Below are 19,809 nucleotides of genomic sequence, written 5' to 3'. Positions count from 1 at the left end.
CCAGGGATTCTGCATCTCAACGCCTTTCCCAAAGGCCACTGTGCCTTCAGGCTGGTTCAGGTTTCAGATGTTGTTTTCCCCAATGTACATTACTGGCCCCCTGGCTTCCTGCCTGCCACACAATAAAGAACCCAAGGCCCAGAAAAGTGAACCTCCATAACCCATTTTGTGAAGTCAACCAGTAGCAAGCCAATGTTTGCCCTGAGTCTCAGAGTTCTCTCTAGCACAGCCCCTGCTGCTGTTTCTTAGTTTATAGACTCCGTTCGCATTGATTTCCACCCAGGGAGTGAGATTGATCTACAACTCTCTGGAGCGGGCACATCCAAATGATGTATCAGAAGCACAAGTAACTCAATGAGCCCAACCCAAATCTTTCCACATGCAGAATTTATCTTTTTTAGCAATCTGTCACTGCCATATTGAAATAATACCCCTTGATGGCAAGACCACTTTTTTTTTATTTCTCCAAGAGCTTGCACATCTATTTGTGCCATTTTGCTCAAGAAGCAGTAGGATTTCTTTTTAATTACTAACAGGTTCCTGCAGGCTAGTCTCTATTGCAAATAAGTGTCTAATTACTAGTGGCTGAGTTGTGTTTCTGGGTTTTCCTGGTGCTGGTAAAGGCAAGGAGCTGATTTGCATCAAAATGCTGCTCAGTTACAGGAAATAGACCCAGTGGAGGCCAGAGCTGTTGGTAATTTACAATAACAAAAAGTGAGATCACTAGTCCAGCCAGAAGCTTTTGTACTACATTAATTCCCAACTTCTGATTGACCTGTACTCCTTTTTTTTCTTTCCTTCTCCCTGCATGCAACCTAGAGTAAGAAGGAGTCTGTAATTTTCTTTTTTATTTTCACTTTGCCTGGTATGAAACAGTAGGTAGCAGATTCATTTCAAGAGCTTTAGGTGAGCACATACCAGGCATAAGCGCTCAGGGTCTCATCAAGAATGAAAGGTCTGTCAAGATGGCCCCCATGCAGACATCCTCTCAGGCCAGTAGCCTCCTTGTGAGTGCTCACTAGAGTACAGAGCTGATGCTAGACGAGGCCACAGGCTAGAGCATTACTTGACTACCACTGACAGAGCCATTCAATCAAAATTCCTATTTCACACCATGTTTTCAGCCATGAAATACACTTTGGATCTCTGCTAAGGAAACACCCACCCTCCTCTACAGGAATTAGCCTCCCTGGGCTCAGAGGATTCAGGTGCTCATGCGGGGAGCCCAGCACCTGGAGAAGCCTCATTGTAACTGGAGTCCTGGCAAGATTCTAGGTCTCCATGGAGTCAGAACAATAGTCTAGCAGATAAGGCACTTGCCTTGCACATAGCCAACCAGGGTTCGATCCCCAGTCTCCCGTATGGCCCCTTGAGTACTGTCAGGAGTGATCCTGAACACAGAGCCAGGAGTAACCCTGAGTATGACCCAAAACTTAAACAAGCGAACAAACAAAAATGATTCTAGGTGTCCTTGAGGAAAAGGATTCTCTAAAACTGCAAATTGAGAAGTGGACGTCTAAGACTGCCACCATCTCACAGCCCCGCAGTGTCTTACCCATCAGTCATCTCGGAAGTTGGCTTGATGTGGTATACATCGCTATTGTGATGGTTTTGATTGTTGTGGAGGAGAAGAGCCTGTCTACACACCACTTCCACCACCACCACTGCCCCCAGACTATTCTGAGTTTCAGAAGTGCTGATGATGCCAGGGATGATTAATAGGTTTGCCTCCCAGGCCCTTCTGGATCTCCTCCTCCCTACATCCCCATCTAGGGAGCACAGCTGACTTGGAAATCCTAAACCAACATATTCCCTCTCCAGCTAAGTCCCCTCTCTAGATAACACAGGGCAGAGAGCAGATCAAAACCTTCATGGTTATAATAGCTACCCATCATCCTGGCTTTTGCTAAGCCTTGGTACAAAGAATAAGACTAGACTCTTTAATGCAACCTCCCTCCTCTTCTTCACTCTCAGGGATGAAATTTCAACTTGGGGTTGACAGGTAGTAAACGAGAAGGGGAAGCAGCACATGACGAGGTGAAGCCCGGCATGCTGAGTGTGAAAGCAAATTAAATCCAGTGTGGAATTTGCACTTCTGGGAACCTTTCTTTCCCGAGCATATCCATGGCTGCATGCACGACCAGCTACACAGCTGCTTCTCCCTCGCCCTCCTCACTACATGTACTTTCTCACCTCCTTTCACAGGAGATGTTGTCATCTGGTGAAGACATGGTCTGTGAGTAATTCTCCTGACTCACTCCCCAGAGAGGGAGGTTCCCAAAAGGATCGGTGAACCAGAAAAGCACAGTTTGGACATCAGCCAGATTAGCTGTGAATAGCAGCCCAAGCACTCTCAAGGAGAGATCTTGGTGAAGTGACAGAGTAAACCATTTCTTTTCTAAGGGAGATATTTCAGAATCTTGCCATTGTCAGTTGTTTGTTGACGGGAGAGATAATGGTTGATTTGCTTTCATTTTTTTCTAACAGCACAGCCCCAAGCCCCATTTATTTATAGGAGTGATACAATGAGGTTCCGTGTTATGGGAACTTGGATTATGTGAACATGAAATTGGGCAATATAGAAATCCTAATAACATCTTAGTGCTTGCTCTGAATATGAAATACAACAAATTCAACTTTACATGCTTTCCTTTGGGGAACATTGCTTTAAATTATGCAAACCTTGAATTATGCAATATCTTCAGGAGTTCAGCCCTGGCAAGCCAATGTGACCGAGGGTCAACAGTCTGCCAAATCAGTATTAGAGTTTATATGAAATGTTTTATTCAGTCCTTCAATGACTCTAAGACATTGGGATACTTGGGCCTCTATTTCAGTATGAGGAAAGAGATTTCAAATGGTTCGTTCCCCCAAGTTCATTGGTCAGTCAACTAGGATTGAAATCCTACCTGGTCTATCTCCAAAACTGTTACTTTTCATTCCTTCCCATCTTCATAGTCTCTCTTCATCTCCGTATGATGTCTCTGTCTCTGTCACTCTCCAGCATACACACAGACCATAAAAGTTATCTATCGAGTGGATCATCATCTCATCAAACTACCCAAACCTGTGACTGCTCTTCATCCCTTTAAAAGCCTATGTCTTTTTTTAAAAATTTATTTATTTATTTATTTTATTAGTGAAACACCATGAGGTACAGTTATAGACTTACAAGTTTTTGTGCTTGGGTTTCAGTTATACAATGATCAAGTACCCATCCCTCCACCAGCGCCCATCCTCCACCATCACGGGTCCCAGCATCCCTCCTACACCCCATCCCCCCTATCCCACCCTGCCTCTGTGGCAGGGCATTCCCCCTTTTTCTTTCTCTCTCCTTTTGGGTCCTGTGGTTTGCAAGAGAGGCATTGAGTGGAAAAACCTATGTCTTTCTTTCCCATACTGAAATAATTCTACTGTTTTTATTTTCCCTTCTTTTGGGTTGCTCTTCTACTGTTGGACAATTTGCTTCTGACCTGTTCCTAATTCTAGCCCTTGTTGGAGAGGCAATATTCGGTACTTGTTCTTTGTCATTGAAAGTACTGTCACAGGAAGTAGAGTATAAGAAGAATCGGCTAAAAATGGCTGAGGCAAGTAACATGCAGAAGGAAGAACACACCCTTCATGCTTCCTCCCCTTTCTCCAGATGCTGTTTTCTTCTTACCTTGGCTTTGTCACTCAGAGTCCTTCTTCTACAGAAGACTGAGTTTTCAGGTGCCTCTAACAGTGGGAACAAGCAAGCACGTTTGGTATACACTCAGTAGACAGTTCTATCTTTCTCTCACTGCTCTACTCAAAACTCACATGGACAGTGAGCTTTGATGAGCAGCTTTCTGACAACCACAATGCAGAGAAACTGAACTTGGTTTTGGAACTCAACTCAACTCAACTCAACGGTCAACACATTAATTGGTTCCCAAAGATTGTCCAGGCCCTGTCCCTGCTGACATTTCTTGATCTAAAGACCACTGTAACAACTGGATCCTGCAGACACAGGGTTTGAAGGCACTGCCACCCTATGGCTGTTTCTGCAAACAACACCTCCACAAGCTTTAATGTTTCCTGAGTCCTCTATCCAGGACCCAAAGGGATTATTAGACATGGAGAGAAAGGGGATGGAGATGGTATCACTGGGCTAGGCCAGGTAGTCAGTGTTGCCACCATGCTTCCCTACCAAGGAAATATGATTTCCCTGGCACTCAACAGCTCTTGGATTAAGCAATAAAAATGTCAACTTGCTAGTGAAATAGAAAAGATGAAGTTATACAATACCAAGAATCTTTGGCAAAAGCATTGATTGGACTATATTCTTTTCTGCCGATATTTTTACAGTGACTAAATATAGGTAAGCTATAAAGCAGAAAATCAAAGTCAGAATTCACATTTCCATCTTTGTTATTAATAGCTGTCTAAGATTTAGACTTCATTTAATATGTTTCTTCCTCTCCCCCGCCCTTGCCCCCCGCCCGCAATCCCCTAAGCTTGGGATAGAGAGGACACTTGTATACTTCAATAACAGATAAATTAATTGGAATTACAAAGGTCTGTGTTCCAGGTAACCATGAAATCTCAGACTACTGTAACCAACAGGTATCTCTCATTTCAATAGCTGTATTAATCAGGGTTAATTAAAATTTTTCTTCCAAATTAAATAAAATGAAACTGTACTCTACACAGCATAAAATCTTCCATTCTGGTTTAGCAAAGGTTCATGTGCATACTTTAGGAATAACTAAGCATTATGTGATCTAAGCTGCAACCATGGAACTTTGTAATGTTCTTGTCAAGGTGGCACTCAGGGGGTGTGGCAGTGGGTTATGAGGAAGGGGGCATGGGAACACTGGTGGAGGGAAGTTGACACTGGTGGTGGGGTGGTTTTGAAATATTATATGTGCCTAAAACTCAGCTACCAATAACTTGTAAATCAAGGTTCTTTAATTAAATAAAAAATATTTCAAAAAAAAAGAATAAGCATTGACTCGAGTAGATGTGTGAAAGATTCATTCCACTTAGAGAAAATATATCTTAGAGTTTTAAGATTTCTTTATGAATGTGATTTTGAGACTTCTCTATTTATTATAATAGTTGGTTTATCACTGTCACTGTCCTCCCGTTGTTCATCAATTTGCTCGCGTGGGCCCAGTAACATTGTGAGACTTGTTGTTACTGTGTTTGGCATATCGAATACATCATGGGGAGCTTGCCAGGCTTTGCTGTGCAGGCGAGATACTCTTGGTAGCTTGCCGGACTCTCTGAGAGGGGTGGAGGAATCAAACTCGGATTGGCCATGTTGGCTGCGTGCAAGGCAAACGCCCTACCGCTGTGCTATCGCTCCAGCCCAGTTTGTTGATAGTAGCCATTTATTATTTTTATCCACTCCAGAGAACTAACTCTATACATGTTTATAGTCAGTCCTTCTTGATTGTCTGCTGGAGGAATGCCGCATTTCTTAGACCAGCTGAGGGACTGGGAATGCGATTGTACTTTGTCTGCACATTTGTCACATGGGAGTGCCTTGCACATGTCTTATGAAGAGGGATTTTAGACTGTAAGAACATTCAGGCAATTCTCGTACACTTAACAACTGGCTTCTGACAAAGAAAATGGCATAATTTCTGACTCTACGCCAAAAAAATATAGTGCTAAATCAAAATTCATGACTTGATTTTCCATTTCAAAACATACTGGAGTATCCAATTAAGGGAAAGAACTGACTCAAGAAGATTTGTTCAGATTTTCCAAAAATTTTAATACAATGTTGCAAAGAACATTAACAAAAAAAGTATTTATAAGAATCATTAACATGATACTGAAACAACTGAGTAACCAGCTACACTTCACCGTTTAACTAGTCTGCTCCGAAAGAACAGATAAACATTTACTCAGCACCGCATTTAAAACCACTCAACTGATTCTATATGTTTGATGTCTAATGGTATGGGATATTTCAAGCAGTAGAGAATATGCCTAACATGTGTCAATTCCTGGGGTTGATCCCTAGTTCTGCATGGTTTCTGAATACCACTGCATGTGGCCAGAATGGATAAAGAAACCCTAAGTTTTTACTTTTTGTTTATTTCCCCTTCTTCCTCTCCCCATCCCTGTATTGTCATGTCTCCGTCCCCCTTCTCTTCTTTTGTAGCTGACCCTTAGTATAAAGTAATCATCATGAAATAATTTGAATTCACATACCATTTGCATGATTTGTTTAGCAACAGATTTATGGAACATTAGTATCTACCAAGATTTGTCTTTAGTGGCACTGATTCTAAAGAGAATACTTGGTCTTCATACCTCAAGTTGCCTATATTCTAGTTGGGTGGATATAACAGGAAATCCTAAAGCAAACATTGAAACATATAAATTATTATAACAACTTTCTAACTGTAATCACTTCCTCACTATAGCATTTTATCCTTCTTACTTCTGTGAGGTGAAATTTAAGTCACCAATTTCATTTGGCAGCTCATCTGCTTAAGAACTGCTGTGGCTGTCTTTCACAGGTTCTACTATTGAAGATCTCACACAGCATACATCCACCATAGTTATTCACTCCTGTATACTATAAATTCTAAAGATGGATAAGGCCACTCTGTGCTTGAATAGGCAGAGAAAGCATCACTGTGGAAATAGAATTTGAGCTACCCCATAGGGATCTATCTGGAGGTGAACAGGTAGATAAAAGGCAGAAGGGTTTCTATGCTAACACGAGAATACAAACCATGGCTTTTTTTGCTCTTTGTGTCACACCCAGTGATGCACAGGGGTTACTCCTGGCTCTGCACTCAGGAATTACTCCTGGCGGTGCTCAGGGCACCATATGGGATGCTGGTAATTGAACCCCAGTCAGCTGCATGCAAGGCAAATGCCCTACCCACTGTGCTATCACTCCAGCCTCTCAACCATGACTTTTCAACATTATTTACAACTGGGGAAGATAATTCTTAATCTTGAGTAGAGAGGTCTTATGGATAGCTGAGTTTTTAGCGAATCCCTGTCTTCTTCCCATTAGAAACCAGTAGCAAAATCCCATGCTCTTATTGGAAGACCCCAGAACATCTGACATCCCTGAATGTCCTCTCAGGACAACAGCACCCTGGGTCAAGAACCCCTGGGTTAGTCACAGATACCTGGGTTTGGTTGGGAGGAGGTAGGGGGTGAAACTTTTGTTCACTTGTTCTGTTTTCTCTCTCAGAATTATCTATCAGCCTCAGAATTATTGGGTAAGGCCTGGATAAAACTTCACTGTGGGGACTTTCCTGTGCATTATGGGGTGTTTATCACCATCCTTTCCCTATACCTTTACTTTAGGTAGCAGTATCCACCCTCCCTTGGTTGTGACAATTCAAATATTGTCCAAGACATTTTTAAACATCTCCTAGGTTGATACATCACATCCATTTGAGAACCACTTGAGTCTTCAATAGAAATGGACCTCCTCTGGGGTAAAGTGGAATTGTTCAAAGAACACAATTCACATCAGGAAAGGGTGCCCCAAGAGTAAATAACTATGGTGGATGTATGCCGTGTGAGATCTTCAGTAGTAGACCCTGTGAAAGACAGCCACAGCAGTTCTTAAGCAGATGAGCTGCCAAATGAAATTGGTGATTTAAATTTCACCTCACAGAAGTAAGAAGGATAAAGTTCCATAGGGAGGAAGTGAGTACAGTTAGAAAGTCGTTATAATAAACAGGTGTAAATGTTGACTGGAGTGGAAGTTCACCGGCTTCATTATTTATTTTTGTTTGGGAGCCATACGTGATTGTACTCTGGGGCAACTCCTGGCTCTGTGCTCAGGGCAGGTGGCAATGCAGTGGTGGGAACCAACCCAAAGCATGCACTCAGCCCATTGAGGAACCTCTTACTTCCAATAGTGACTTTAGAATGGAGAAAAAACAAGTTTAAGTTCATGGATGTTTGGTGGAATAAGACACTGAACTATTGCAACAGATTGTCTGCTAGAGATATTAGAAAATCGAGATTGTTAGAAAATCTCATTCACCGATACTTAGGAAAAGAAAATGGGGTTCATGAGAACTTAGCCAATTCCTGCTATAAGAGATACACAAGCATGCACCCAAAAAGGAATAAGAAGAAAACTATAGGAGTGGATGAATACACTGAGGAAGTGAGAATGTGAGGGTGAAATTGATGCCATGACAAGCTACAGCTAACATTAAACCTCAGCTAGGCCTCAGTTTCTGTTTCCCCTAAGCAGGATTTGCAGTTGCTGGTAAACTCCCAGTTGAGTAATCAGCCAAGATAAGGAATTGGGCAGTTGGGTCTGGCTGGTCATGAGGGGTCACTGTACTTAGAAACTGTTGCTAACCATTGCCCAATTATTGACCACTATTGTAATAGGGCCGATGCTAAAAATAGACCAGTATATAAATTGCTTATTAACTCTGAACCCTATAGAAACTGCTTGTGGTTTTGAGTCCGGGTCGTTGTCAAGACTCCACTAAGACTTGGACCCTAGATCGAGCTAGCGATGGCTCAGGCTAGTAATAAAGTTCCTTTGCTTTTGCATTATTGTGTGTGGACTTGGTCTCTCCACAATTGGAGATCTGAAACTTGGGCACAACAAGAAGAGAGTAAAAAGTGGAGAAAAGGGGGTTCAAGGAGCATGAATACATAGAAGAAGCTCATCCAGCAAGAGATTCAGAGAGGTTAGAAAACTTGGGAGACAAGTATTCCTGTGTAGAGTAACAAGTCCCGAAAGGAGAGGAAGTAAACTTCTTTTAGAAAAAGGGAAGCTTTGTCTTGCTAAGTTTTTCTTTCTGAGACAAAGAACAACTGAATAATGAGCAAAAGACTTGCAGATCTATACTCCACTTTAGAACCATCACTGGCTTCTCAGGAATCCCAATCTCTCTGTCTGGCGTAAATGACCTTATGTTCTGCTGTGGTCCATCCTTCCCCAGGCACTTCCAGATACCCAGCATGTCCTGCTCTGTCCACCATCCCTGAGGCCCTTTTCTTTCCCTCTTTATGGCTTGAGTTTTATAGTTTCTTCCATCCCTCAATATCTGCACCTTCCTCAAGCCCCAAGTCAAATGATACATGAGCCAGGAACAAAAGACTTGATTTTTTTTTCCTAATTTTTCCCATTAACAAGCAACTCCCATACTCCACCAGCATTTTGATATTTTCCCTACTTTGGCGTGGTGGAATACTTACTTTACATCAGTTATATGTTCCCTTGGCTGTTACACTCAGCAGACCATGGATTTCTCAAGTGTAAAGTAGAATCTCAGCAATGGAGAATTCCAGCACAAGCCAGACAAAACTAATTTTGGTTAGAGACTGGCAACTGACTTCTGTAAAGAGCCATATAGGATTTTAGGCATTTAGAATCATCCACTCTCTGTTGTAACTGCTCAACTGTGCTATTTCAGACCAAAGGCAGATATAGAAAAGTAGTTAATGTGTCTGGCTGTGTTCCAATAAAACTTTATTTATAAAACATGTGGTGGATGGTCCAGAGACAGTGAGCTCAGTAGATTGAGCACATGCTTTGCATGTGAGAATTCTGGATATGATCCCTGGCACTGCATTGCCTCCTAAGCCGCACTGAACTGGGAGTAGCCCCTCAATAGTGAGTCAGGTGTGGCACAACTCTGATCCCCCCAAGTACAAAAATAGGCACTGGAGAGATAGTAGAGTGGGTAAGGCACTTGTTTTGCAAGTGGCCAACCTGGGTTTGATCCCCTACATCCCATATGGTTCCCTGAGCACCTCCAGGAGTGATTTCTGAGTGCAGAGCCAAAATTAAATCCAATCCTGAACGCCACTGATGTGCCCTGCACCTTGACCCACCCACCCCAATACAACCAAAAAAAATCATATGGTGGGCTATATTTGATCCACAAGCATAATTTGTACTTCCCTGGCCCATGTGAATGAAACTCTCAGATCACAGGGTGATATGGGAAATCCTGGAAAGAATTAACATATATCTTAGTCATCCTTATACCTTTTGCTGCACTGCCCACCAGTACCTAGTAAAAAGCCTTCCATGTATCACTCTCTCGATCTTTATCTTTTTTAATTGAATGTGCCTTGAAAAATAGATACCAATTCAGTGAATCATAATAGCATTTTGAGTGCTTAATTACCTTTGAAAACCACTTCTGCAAGACTGTAGTAAAGTAGTTCAGGAAGGGATCATGTAAGTCCAAGAATCATAAAAAGAATGCGACAAGGGCTGATGGGGGTTGAAAAACATCCAAAGATTAGCAGCCAAACAGAGAGAATCTGACATCAGAGCTGGGTAAAAGCAACAAAAAGGCATTTCGATCCTGAGAGACCAGCACCAAGGGACATCACATCATGTGTAATAGATGTCTCACAACGCCCTCTAAATCCTTGTGAATAATGCATTTAATACTAGCACTTCAATACTGGAAAGATGTTCGTGATTTGGAGGAAACTCAGAGACCAACCAAAATGATTAAGAGACTGAAAAGATTCATTTATGAGCAGCTACAAAAGAAGCCCAAAACGTGCCCAGCCTGCTGATGATCAGTAAAGAGACCAGGAAAAGGTTTACAAATTACTGAGTGCCATAAACATCGGGAAGGGGGCAGGGAATGATAGTCAGCTATATTGGACTTAGCTCTTGATCTGGACATATCTCAGGCATTGACAAATTCCTCTCATTATTGGGTCTTAAAACATTTACAGGCCTTCTGAATAATATATAACTGGGAATGTTATAATTGGTAATGACCTATGATTATAGGAGAATGGGGTTACTACAGGAGAGCAAATATAAATGATTACTTATTAAGGAAATATGCATTCCTGGAATGTTAGGTGTGTTGAGAAAATTTAAGTGTGGTAAGACTTCCATTCTAAGAAGTATCATCAGCTGTATGAGATTGTTGGGAGTATAGAATTGCTGAGTTACAGCAAAAAGATAAAAACAATTCCATATATTTTCTTCATCCTTATAGTCAACCCCATCCCACGAATCTAAAGCTTACTTATGGTTTGATTCATCCTGTGCTGGTAGTACAAAGACGAACACAGAGACCTGGTGAACAAAACAAGACAGACATAAAATCAAAACCAAAATTTTACAGTCCAGTGGGTGACACCAAGGAATCTGGTGTACTAAGGTGGAGGGATGGGTACTTGATCATTGTATAACTGAAACCCAAGCACAAAAATTTGTAAGTTTATAACTGTACCTTATGGTGTTTCACTAATAAAAAAAATAAAAATAAAAATAAAAAAAGGCACACATATGTTCAATAGAGGGAAGGAACTGGAAGAAAATTCCTAATCCAGTTGAGAGAAGAAGAAAGGTTAGGGAGGCTTCCTTGGATAGCTGGTATCTGAGGCAAGATCTGAATATTCTAAGTCCAATCACCATAAAGAACGGGAACAAGTATTCCAGGTAAAAGAAACATATTCAAAGCACTAGGGATGACAGCATGCTAGATCATTTTGTCATGACACCCAGGAAACTAGCAAGGTATTGACATTAAAAATACTTTAAAAGATAATCTGTAGACTATATTAGGGTCACAGGTAATTTTTATTTCCCTTGTTGATTTTTCTCTGTCAAAATTTCTCCATGAAAGTTACAGTGAGTAGGGTATTTGCCCTGCACACGGTTTACCTGCGTTCTATTCCTGCCACCCCATATGGTCCCCTGAGCACCGCCAGGAGTAATTTCTGAGGGAAGAGCCAGGAATAACCCCTGAGTACCACCAGGTGTGGTCAAAACACCATTAACAAAAATCAAACCCTTATGTGGTCAAAACACCATTAACAAAAGTCACACTCTTATGTAGCCAAATGATTGCAAACATTCCCATAGCACTTGTTCTATGTCAGACACTAAGTGTTTGAATATATTAAGTGATTTTATCCCCATAAAAATTCTATGAGATATGTACTATTATTGACCACATCACACAGATGAAGGACGGAGGCAAAGAGGTAAAATATCTTGGCACATTTAGAGAGCTAGTAATGAAGCGGCATTTCTTACTCAGGGCATCTTGTTCCAGAATCTCTGATTTTACACCCTCTGTGCTACTACTTTTCTAAGTCTATATGCAATTTTTTGTTTGTTTAGTGCCATACCTGGTGATGTTTGGGGCTTACTACTGGCTCTGTGCTGTGTGATTAATTAGATCATTATGCGAATATTGGAGGTGAAGATTTACAGATTAAATGACATGGAAGTGCTCACTATAAAGTTCAAAAGAAATAAAATGCAAGACACAAACCACATAATTCTTGAGGCGGCTCATAATCCTAGTGTGTTTGTGTATATCCAGAAAGGAAATCCACTAGTCAGACTGGGTTCTAATCCTAATATTAGCTCTACCACCTAACTCCATGACCATGAACGGTAATGTAAGTCTTTCTCACTCTATTTTCTTCATCAGAAATGGCACCAATATAATCTTAATGATTAGAAAAGTAACATAAGCAGGATGATTAAAATGCTACCTGGTAAGCACACAGTGTTGACTATCAAAAAATAGAAAGTACTACACTGCATTGTAGCACTGTCCTCCCGCTGTTCATCGATTTGCTCTAGCGGGCACCAGTAACATCTCAAGACAAATTGTGAGACTTGTTGTTACTGTTTTTGGCATATCAAATACGTCACGGGTAGCTTGCTAGGCTAGAAAACCCTTTTTAAATTAAAGCTAGGTAGCACACATTTGATAAGCATCCCTTGGATTCTGAGATCAATATGATACAATTTTATCTGTTCCCCTCACCCCATACTCTAATAAATAATTTTACAGAGATGAGGGACACTTTCCATTTAAAGTAAAGGGTGTTTTGAACACAATGGCCACTCAATACCTCTATTGCAAACTACAACACCCTAAAGGAAAGAAAGAGCAAAAGAGAATGCCCTGCCAAGAGGTGGGTTGGGGTGGGGGAGATGGTGTGGAGGGGTGGGAGGACTACTGGGATCATTGGTGGTGGAGAATGGGCACTGGTGGAGGGATGGGTACTCAATCATTGTATAATTTAAATCCAAGCACGAAAGTTTGTAAGTCTACAACTGTACCTCATGGTGTTTCACTAATAAAATAAATAAATAAATAAACACAAGCTTTAAAATAAAAAAAATTAATTAATTTAAAAAATAATGTAAAAGGTGTTTGTTTCAGAATCTGCTTTTCCAAATTATAACACTTACTAAATCCTGAAGAGTATTAAAAGTTTTTTTTTAACTAAATTCCTTCCCAAGAGTCACAATCTGAAGTTTTACTTTGGTTGAATATATTTGAACTACAGTTGCTTAGCACTGCTTTTTTTTTTTCTTTTTGGGTCACACCCGGCAATGCATAGGAATTATTCCTGGCTCATGCACTCAGGAATTGCTCCTGGCGGTACTCGGGGGACTATATGGGATGCTGGGAATCAAACCTGGGTCAACCGTGCAAGGCAAACACCCTACCACTGTGCTATCACTCCAGTCCCTGCTTAGAACTGTTTAGAAACGTGTTTTTGTGTCATTTAAAGATCAATGTATTGACGGTTAATACCAGTTGGTTCGTGAAGGGTTTAAAGTCATGCATGATTTATTTCCTACCCAAGATGTGGACTTACCCGAACTATACAGTTTTTGAATGTTAAGGAAAAAATAGAAGGAGATAAAAGGGTTTGAGAAGAGTATCCACTACATTTCACCTCAAAGTTTTGTCATTTTTCTTTTTAGAGCTGGTCTAAGGGTTGAGGCTACTTTAGCAGCTGGGTTATGTTTGAGGAGATGAAACAAGGTCATAAGGTATATATTATATATAAACTGCTCCAGAATCATCAAAGTAGAATGGATATATTACTTATTGCTTGAGCACTTTCTTATGGAAGGTCTAGAAAAATCCTTGAGATCATTCTATTATTCTGCTCACACTGTGAGCATAGGAACATGGTTCTCTTGGCAAGATTTTTATTCACGCATTTCTCTCTCTCTCTCTCTCTCTCTCTCTCTCTCTCTCAGGTCTCCTATGTAAAGGCGATTGATATCTGGATGGCGGTGTGCCTTCTGTTTGTGTTTGCTGCCTTACTGGAATATGCCGCCGTGAACTTTGTCTCCCGACAACATAAGGAATTCCTGCGACTCCGAAAAAAACAGAAGAGGGAGAATAAGGTATGACTGACTGTCAGTGCGAACCGTCGTTAGAGCTTGAGGTGGTTCCCTGGGAAATGGCATTCAGAAAGCAGAACACAGAGTGAGCCAGAAGCTCAGGATCATATTGGTACTGACCGATCCTGCTACACTAAGTTATCATTCAGCTCAGAGCTGAGTTGTCTCACTTAGCAAATGCACAGCTCACACAGGAAACTGGGAGTTTCAGATAATATTCAACAATATTTGCCAGATGTCCCAAATATTACATTAGATATACTTAAATATTGACAAATTATCTGTTGAGCATCTGACACTCAAACTTTGCTGAGAGCACTATATTTTAGCTGGTTAACTGGGGAGGGGGAGGGTTTATACTCACTGGGACAAAAGTACTTAACATTTTTTTGTTTGGAACTGTGATAATTTAGGTGCATCGGTGGCATTGTATGTCATGAAACTAACTTCCTTAACTTGCTCATCAATTGCTCCGGATTCCTGTAAATAAGATTCCTCCCCATGATGGCTAAAACATTCCCACACATGTTCCTACTCATTCTACTTATTCATCCTACCCATGTTGGTTAACACTTGATAAATCTTATCAGGCTGTTTTCACTGTCCTGACATTTTTTTTTGCTTTGAGGCCTCATTTGTTGGTGCTTGGGGTTTACTATTGGCTCTGTACTCAGGGACCACTCCTGGTAGGCTCAGAGGTGCTGGGTATAAAATCTGGGTAGGCTGCATACAAAGCAAATGCTTTACCAACCGTACTATGTCTCTGGCCCTGACTTGACTTTTTAATGCAAAAGCTCAAACTACTCACAGGAGACTTGAGATTTAAAATAAACGACTTAAAATCTCCAGGTAGGGGTTCCCAGTTTTGCTGGCATATCAGTCTTCCCTGGAGACCTGAAACCTTGACCACATTCCCTATCAATAAAATCCCAGTCTCAGGATGGGGCCTGCGTGTCAGTACTTCTGAACTTGCCCAAGTAATTACAAAGCTGACAGATTTCAGAAGTGCCCCTGATTCTGAATCCACACTGATCTCAGACAACAGAAGACTTGCACTTCTTTTCAGATTCACACCCTGGGAAAGAAATGTGTGTCTTACTACTGTGAATGCCTGCACCTGTACCAAATTCACTAGAGAATTGAAGTTAAAATTTTATAGACAGGAGATGAGAGATATTGTTTTAAATTTGTTCCCCAAACAGTGACAAGTTAAGTCAGCTGGTAAAGCCATAGTTACATATTACTGTGCTGAAATGAAATGTTCTGTTATTAATACTTATACTTCCATAGGTATTGACATAGAAGTGACTTGGGATTTAGATGTTATTTTGAGGTTTTATGATGTACAGAAGCTCACCAAGTCCTGATATATTTACCAGGATGGTTCTTGCACAGACTCTGGGCTCTACCTTGCTGGTTGTCCCTTCTCTCTTTCCTGAAAAGCTCTGTGGAGGATTCTTAGGCTGTATCTTTCTCATCATAAAAATCACCTGGAGGGGCAGAGCCATGGTACAATGGTTTAGGTACGTTTCTTGCAAGCAGTGACCTGGATTTGATCCCTGGCACCCCATATGATCCCCTGAGCACCACCAGAAGTCATTCATAGGCAAGGGGCCAGAAATAAACCCTGAGTTTGATTGGGTGTGGCCCCAAAGTAAAACAAAATTAAAGGATCATTGGAAATGCTTTTAAAAAGTGGATTTTTGTGCTCTACCTCAAACTTTATGGATTAGTCTACAAGGAGAGTCACTGAGAATAAGAACTTTTTGAGTCTCAGTTGAGTTTCATTATGATAAGGTAAGTTTGGTGGAACTTGGATCAAATTAGAGAAAATAATAAAGAATGACAAGACAGAAATAGGAATTGAGATTTAAGGAACTGGTCAGCACAGTCATATAGGATTTTGTAGGTGACTGTGAAAAAAATGGAGTTTTATTCTGATTAGAATCTGTTTAGTTTCAGTATTGCAGATATCAGTCTTCTAACTGAAGGGTCTGTGAAGTCAAAAGTAACAGCAGCAGGTTAGATGTTTTCTATTGTCAAAATAGAGGCAAGATACATTAATGACTTCCACTATGATATTAGTATAGGACTGGTGAAAGTGGTCATATTCAAGACTGAAACATTTCATTTACAAGCTTTTATTTGCTTCCTACTATGTGACTGTCATTGTCTATGTCCTTAGAACACACTGAATGGGACAAACTATAATCCCTTGATGAAAGTTATATTCCAGTGGTTATGCTTTGGAGATAAAACCAAAAGGTCATACTGATGTAATTGATGTGGAAAGATGAGGAAAGGAGAGGAATTGAATAGGACTCATTTTTGGCTTAAGCAGTGGAGTGTGTAGTGTTAGTATTCACTAAAAGGGGCATTTTTATGACAGAAGCAGATTTAGGTGCAATATCTTCTGTCATGTTTTGATGTTTTTCAGTTTAGTTGCCTATGAGACATGCCAGGAGAGTTGGCAAGTAGTTAGATAAAACTATACGCTTAAGGGAGATAAAATTTGAAAATTTGTATTTAAGAGTGACCAGATAATATTTTTAACTCACAGGACTGGGTGAGATCACGCACTGAGAGAGTGTAATTATCAAAATAGCATTGGTAACAATGTGAGGTGATGGATATGTTAATTACGTAGATGTAGAAATCATTTCACAATATATAAGTAGCACTGTCCTCCTGTTGTTCATTGAGTTGCTCGAGCGGGCCCAGTAATGTCTCCATTGTGAGACTTGTTGTTACTGTGTTTGACATATCAAATATGTCATGGGAAGCTTGCCAGGCTTTGCTGAGCGGGCAAGATACTCTCGGTAGCTTACCGGGATCTTGGAGAGAGGAGGAGTAATCAAACCCGGCTCGGCCAGGACGGCCACGTGCAAGGCAAACACCTTACCCACTGTGCTATTGCTCCAGCCCAATATATATGTTTATCAAATATTATATGGTTTACTTAAAATATATATAACTGCTACTTTTCCAATAATGTCAACAAAGCTGAAAGGAATGAAATTATCACATTGAATAACCAAGTTATAACTCAGGAGAATCAGGGCATTCTGAGAAGGGAGCATTCCGCCATTTTTATAGTGAGCATTCTGCCAGTTTTCTAGAACAAAGGAATGGTGGCAGTCTTAGCATCACTAGCTGGATAAACCTAAGCTCCTTGTACTCCAACAACTAGCAATTGCATTTTCTGTACAGGGAAACATGCAAGATGATACCGAAAAAGATATGAATGCATGGGAGGAATTTTTACAAAACAAAAGATCCAAAGAGCTTGTAAGATAATGAAGTACTTTAGTATAAAAGGAAAAATGAACACTTCAGTGGAAGGAGAGCATAAATTTGAAAAAAAAGAACATGTCTAGACAAGAAAAGAAAACATACGGGAGCCCCTAACTAGTTGTTCTTATCATTTACATGAATTATGTAGAAGATTGCCATTTGAGAGTGGAATGGAAAGAAGAAATGTAGGTGCTTGAAGAGGCAATAGAAATAGTTTTAAATAGTTTGGAAGAATTAAAAAGTCATTTTTCCAAACAGGAAAAGTCTGTGTACTATGGCAGAGGCAGTAATAATCCCTATTTAGATCTATGGTGATGAATTTAAAGTTCAAAATTAAATTAAATTTAAGACCAGTGTTTTTTCCCCAGCAACCTTCCAGGGTCACATTCAGATACTGAGATTACAGGTACTTGAGTTTTACTATAATTGATGGTGGGCGGATGGTGATAAGGTTGGGGAACAAGGAAAAAGCATGGAGGGGAGGGAAGGAGGAACAGTGGGAGTTAAAATTGTTTGGAAGGGAGGTGTTGTTTTTGCTTTCTGTTGTTTGTTGGGGACCACATCTGACTGTGCTCCAGGTTTACTCCTAATTTGTGGTCTGGAGTCAATCATGGCAGGCTTGAGGGACCATGTGGGTTGCTAGGGCTTGTTCCTGGTTCAGCCATGTGCAAGGCAAGTGCCCTACCCACTGTCCAGTTGCTCCAGCCCTGGAGGTGTTTTTGTAATGAACCACAGATTCCACAGTAGATGAAAGAGAGGAGAGAACAAAAGGAGACATTAGCTATTCATGAACTGGTCATTACTTTTTTCACCTCACACTGAAATTCTGAAATGAGAAGATGTGAGCTGAAAGGACACAAGCCTATGAGAGAGACAGAGCAAGGATGAGGGTATGACCACATGAGCATATGAGTAAGACTGAATAGAGGAAAACTTCTTAACAGTGAAATTGTCCAGAAAAAAGGAGGTCAATGATTGGTTTGGTTATGTATCCAAACAGATATTGAAAAAAAAAGCCTTCCATGAAATATGACAATAAGAGCTCTGGGTTAGTAGCAAAATAAATGCCAAACTCATCAACTATAGGGAAGTGTGGCTAGAGAGCAGTTTACAGCAAGTGATAAAGGAAATCATTGAATAAGTTCAAGGATTCATTGAAATCATAATAAATCACAATGACATGAACTTCAAAGACAACAAAGAAGATGAGTTTAAGGAAAAAGGAAAGAGAGATGGTTTGAGCTTTTGCCATAGCAAGATGGATGATGGTGGAAGGGAATTAATGTTGGCATTTGCCATTGCTGCTTTTTTTTCTTTTAAAATATACATACTGGGGCTGGAGCAATAGCACAGCGGGTAGGGCGTTTGCCTTGCACACGGCCAACCCGGGTTTGAATCCCAGCATCCCATATGGTCCCCTGAGCACCGCCAGGAGTAATTCCTGAGTGCAGAGCCAGGAGTAACCCCTGAGCATCACTAGGTGTGACCCAAAAAGCAAAAAAAATAAAAAATAAAAAATATACATACTGGGAAATGCAATGCTACATATTTTGCATGGAGATGGTCTTGAGTCTGACTGTATAACTCAAAATCACTGTTCAAAAGGCAGTGAAATTAACAAATCTCAAGTGGACAGGTAGGGAAGCAAAACAAATCATTTTTGACCTTTACAGTTAAGACTCTTAATTGTCATTGATGATTGAACTTGTAGGTGGAAAGACATTTCTAATCATGGGTCTCTTAGTAAATTGCATCTAAGGCAGCACTTTGAGATTCTTGAGTTTGAGCTATGGTAAAAAAAAAATAAGTAGGGACAAGAACTAACACAGATTAGGGGCTTATAACCAGGCAATGTTCTAGGCACTTGGCATGCAATAATTGATTTAATTCCCATGACTGTGCAAGAAGGTGATCTAACAGTTCAGCTTACTACAGCAAGTTCTTGTTTTGTCTATTTCCTTCATGCCTTGTATGGTCCACACCTGTCTTGGATCATTTATTTTAGGTAAAATACTGTTATTAATAATTGCATTAAAGTAAACTGATATGAGGTTGGTTGACCTTCATTTTGTTCATCTGGTTTCTCTCATGGTGTGATCATCTATGGTTATGATAAACATGTACCATACATAAGTTCTCAGTTTAACATGTGCTGAAATATGAAAAAAACAACCATCATTACCCTAGGCCTTTTTTCTAGGCCCTTTTCAGATATAATAACATAACTAACACTCTTTCAGGAGACTTTGAAGGGAGCCTGCTGATAAAATGAACTGCACTCTGACATAAGAGTTTGTGGGTAAATTATTCTTTCTTTTGGTCTGTGTCAGTAATGGAACACTACTGTGTTACTGGCCACTTGGGATACCAAGTTTGGTCCATAATAA

At 40.5% G+C, this 19,809-nt stretch overlaps 1 protein-coding gene across 4 annotated transcripts in view; it reads left to right on the top strand.

Moving 5' to 3' along the window:
* The window catches only part of GLRA2 (glycine receptor alpha 2), a 213,262-nt gene that overhangs the window by 150,621 nt on the left and 42,832 nt on the right, over window positions 1-19,809 (top strand). For all 4 annotated transcript variants that reach the window (XM_056131184.1, XM_056131183.1, XM_056131185.1 and 1 more), the window contains one exon: window positions 13,982-14,131. In XM_056131184.1, the coding sequence (XP_055987159.1) occupies window positions 13,982-14,131 (150 nt within the window). The remainder of the gene's footprint in view (window positions 1-13,981; window positions 14,132-19,809) is intronic.

The sequence above is a fragment of the Sorex fumeus genome, unplaced genomic scaffold (genome assembly GCF_029834395.1).
Source record: "Sorex fumeus unplaced genomic scaffold, SorFum_2.1 ptg000086l, whole genome shotgun sequence".
Taxonomy (NCBI): Eukaryota; Metazoa; Chordata; class Mammalia; order Eulipotyphla; family Soricidae; genus Sorex; species Sorex fumeus.
This window is presented reverse-complemented; position numbering and strand designations above follow the sequence as displayed.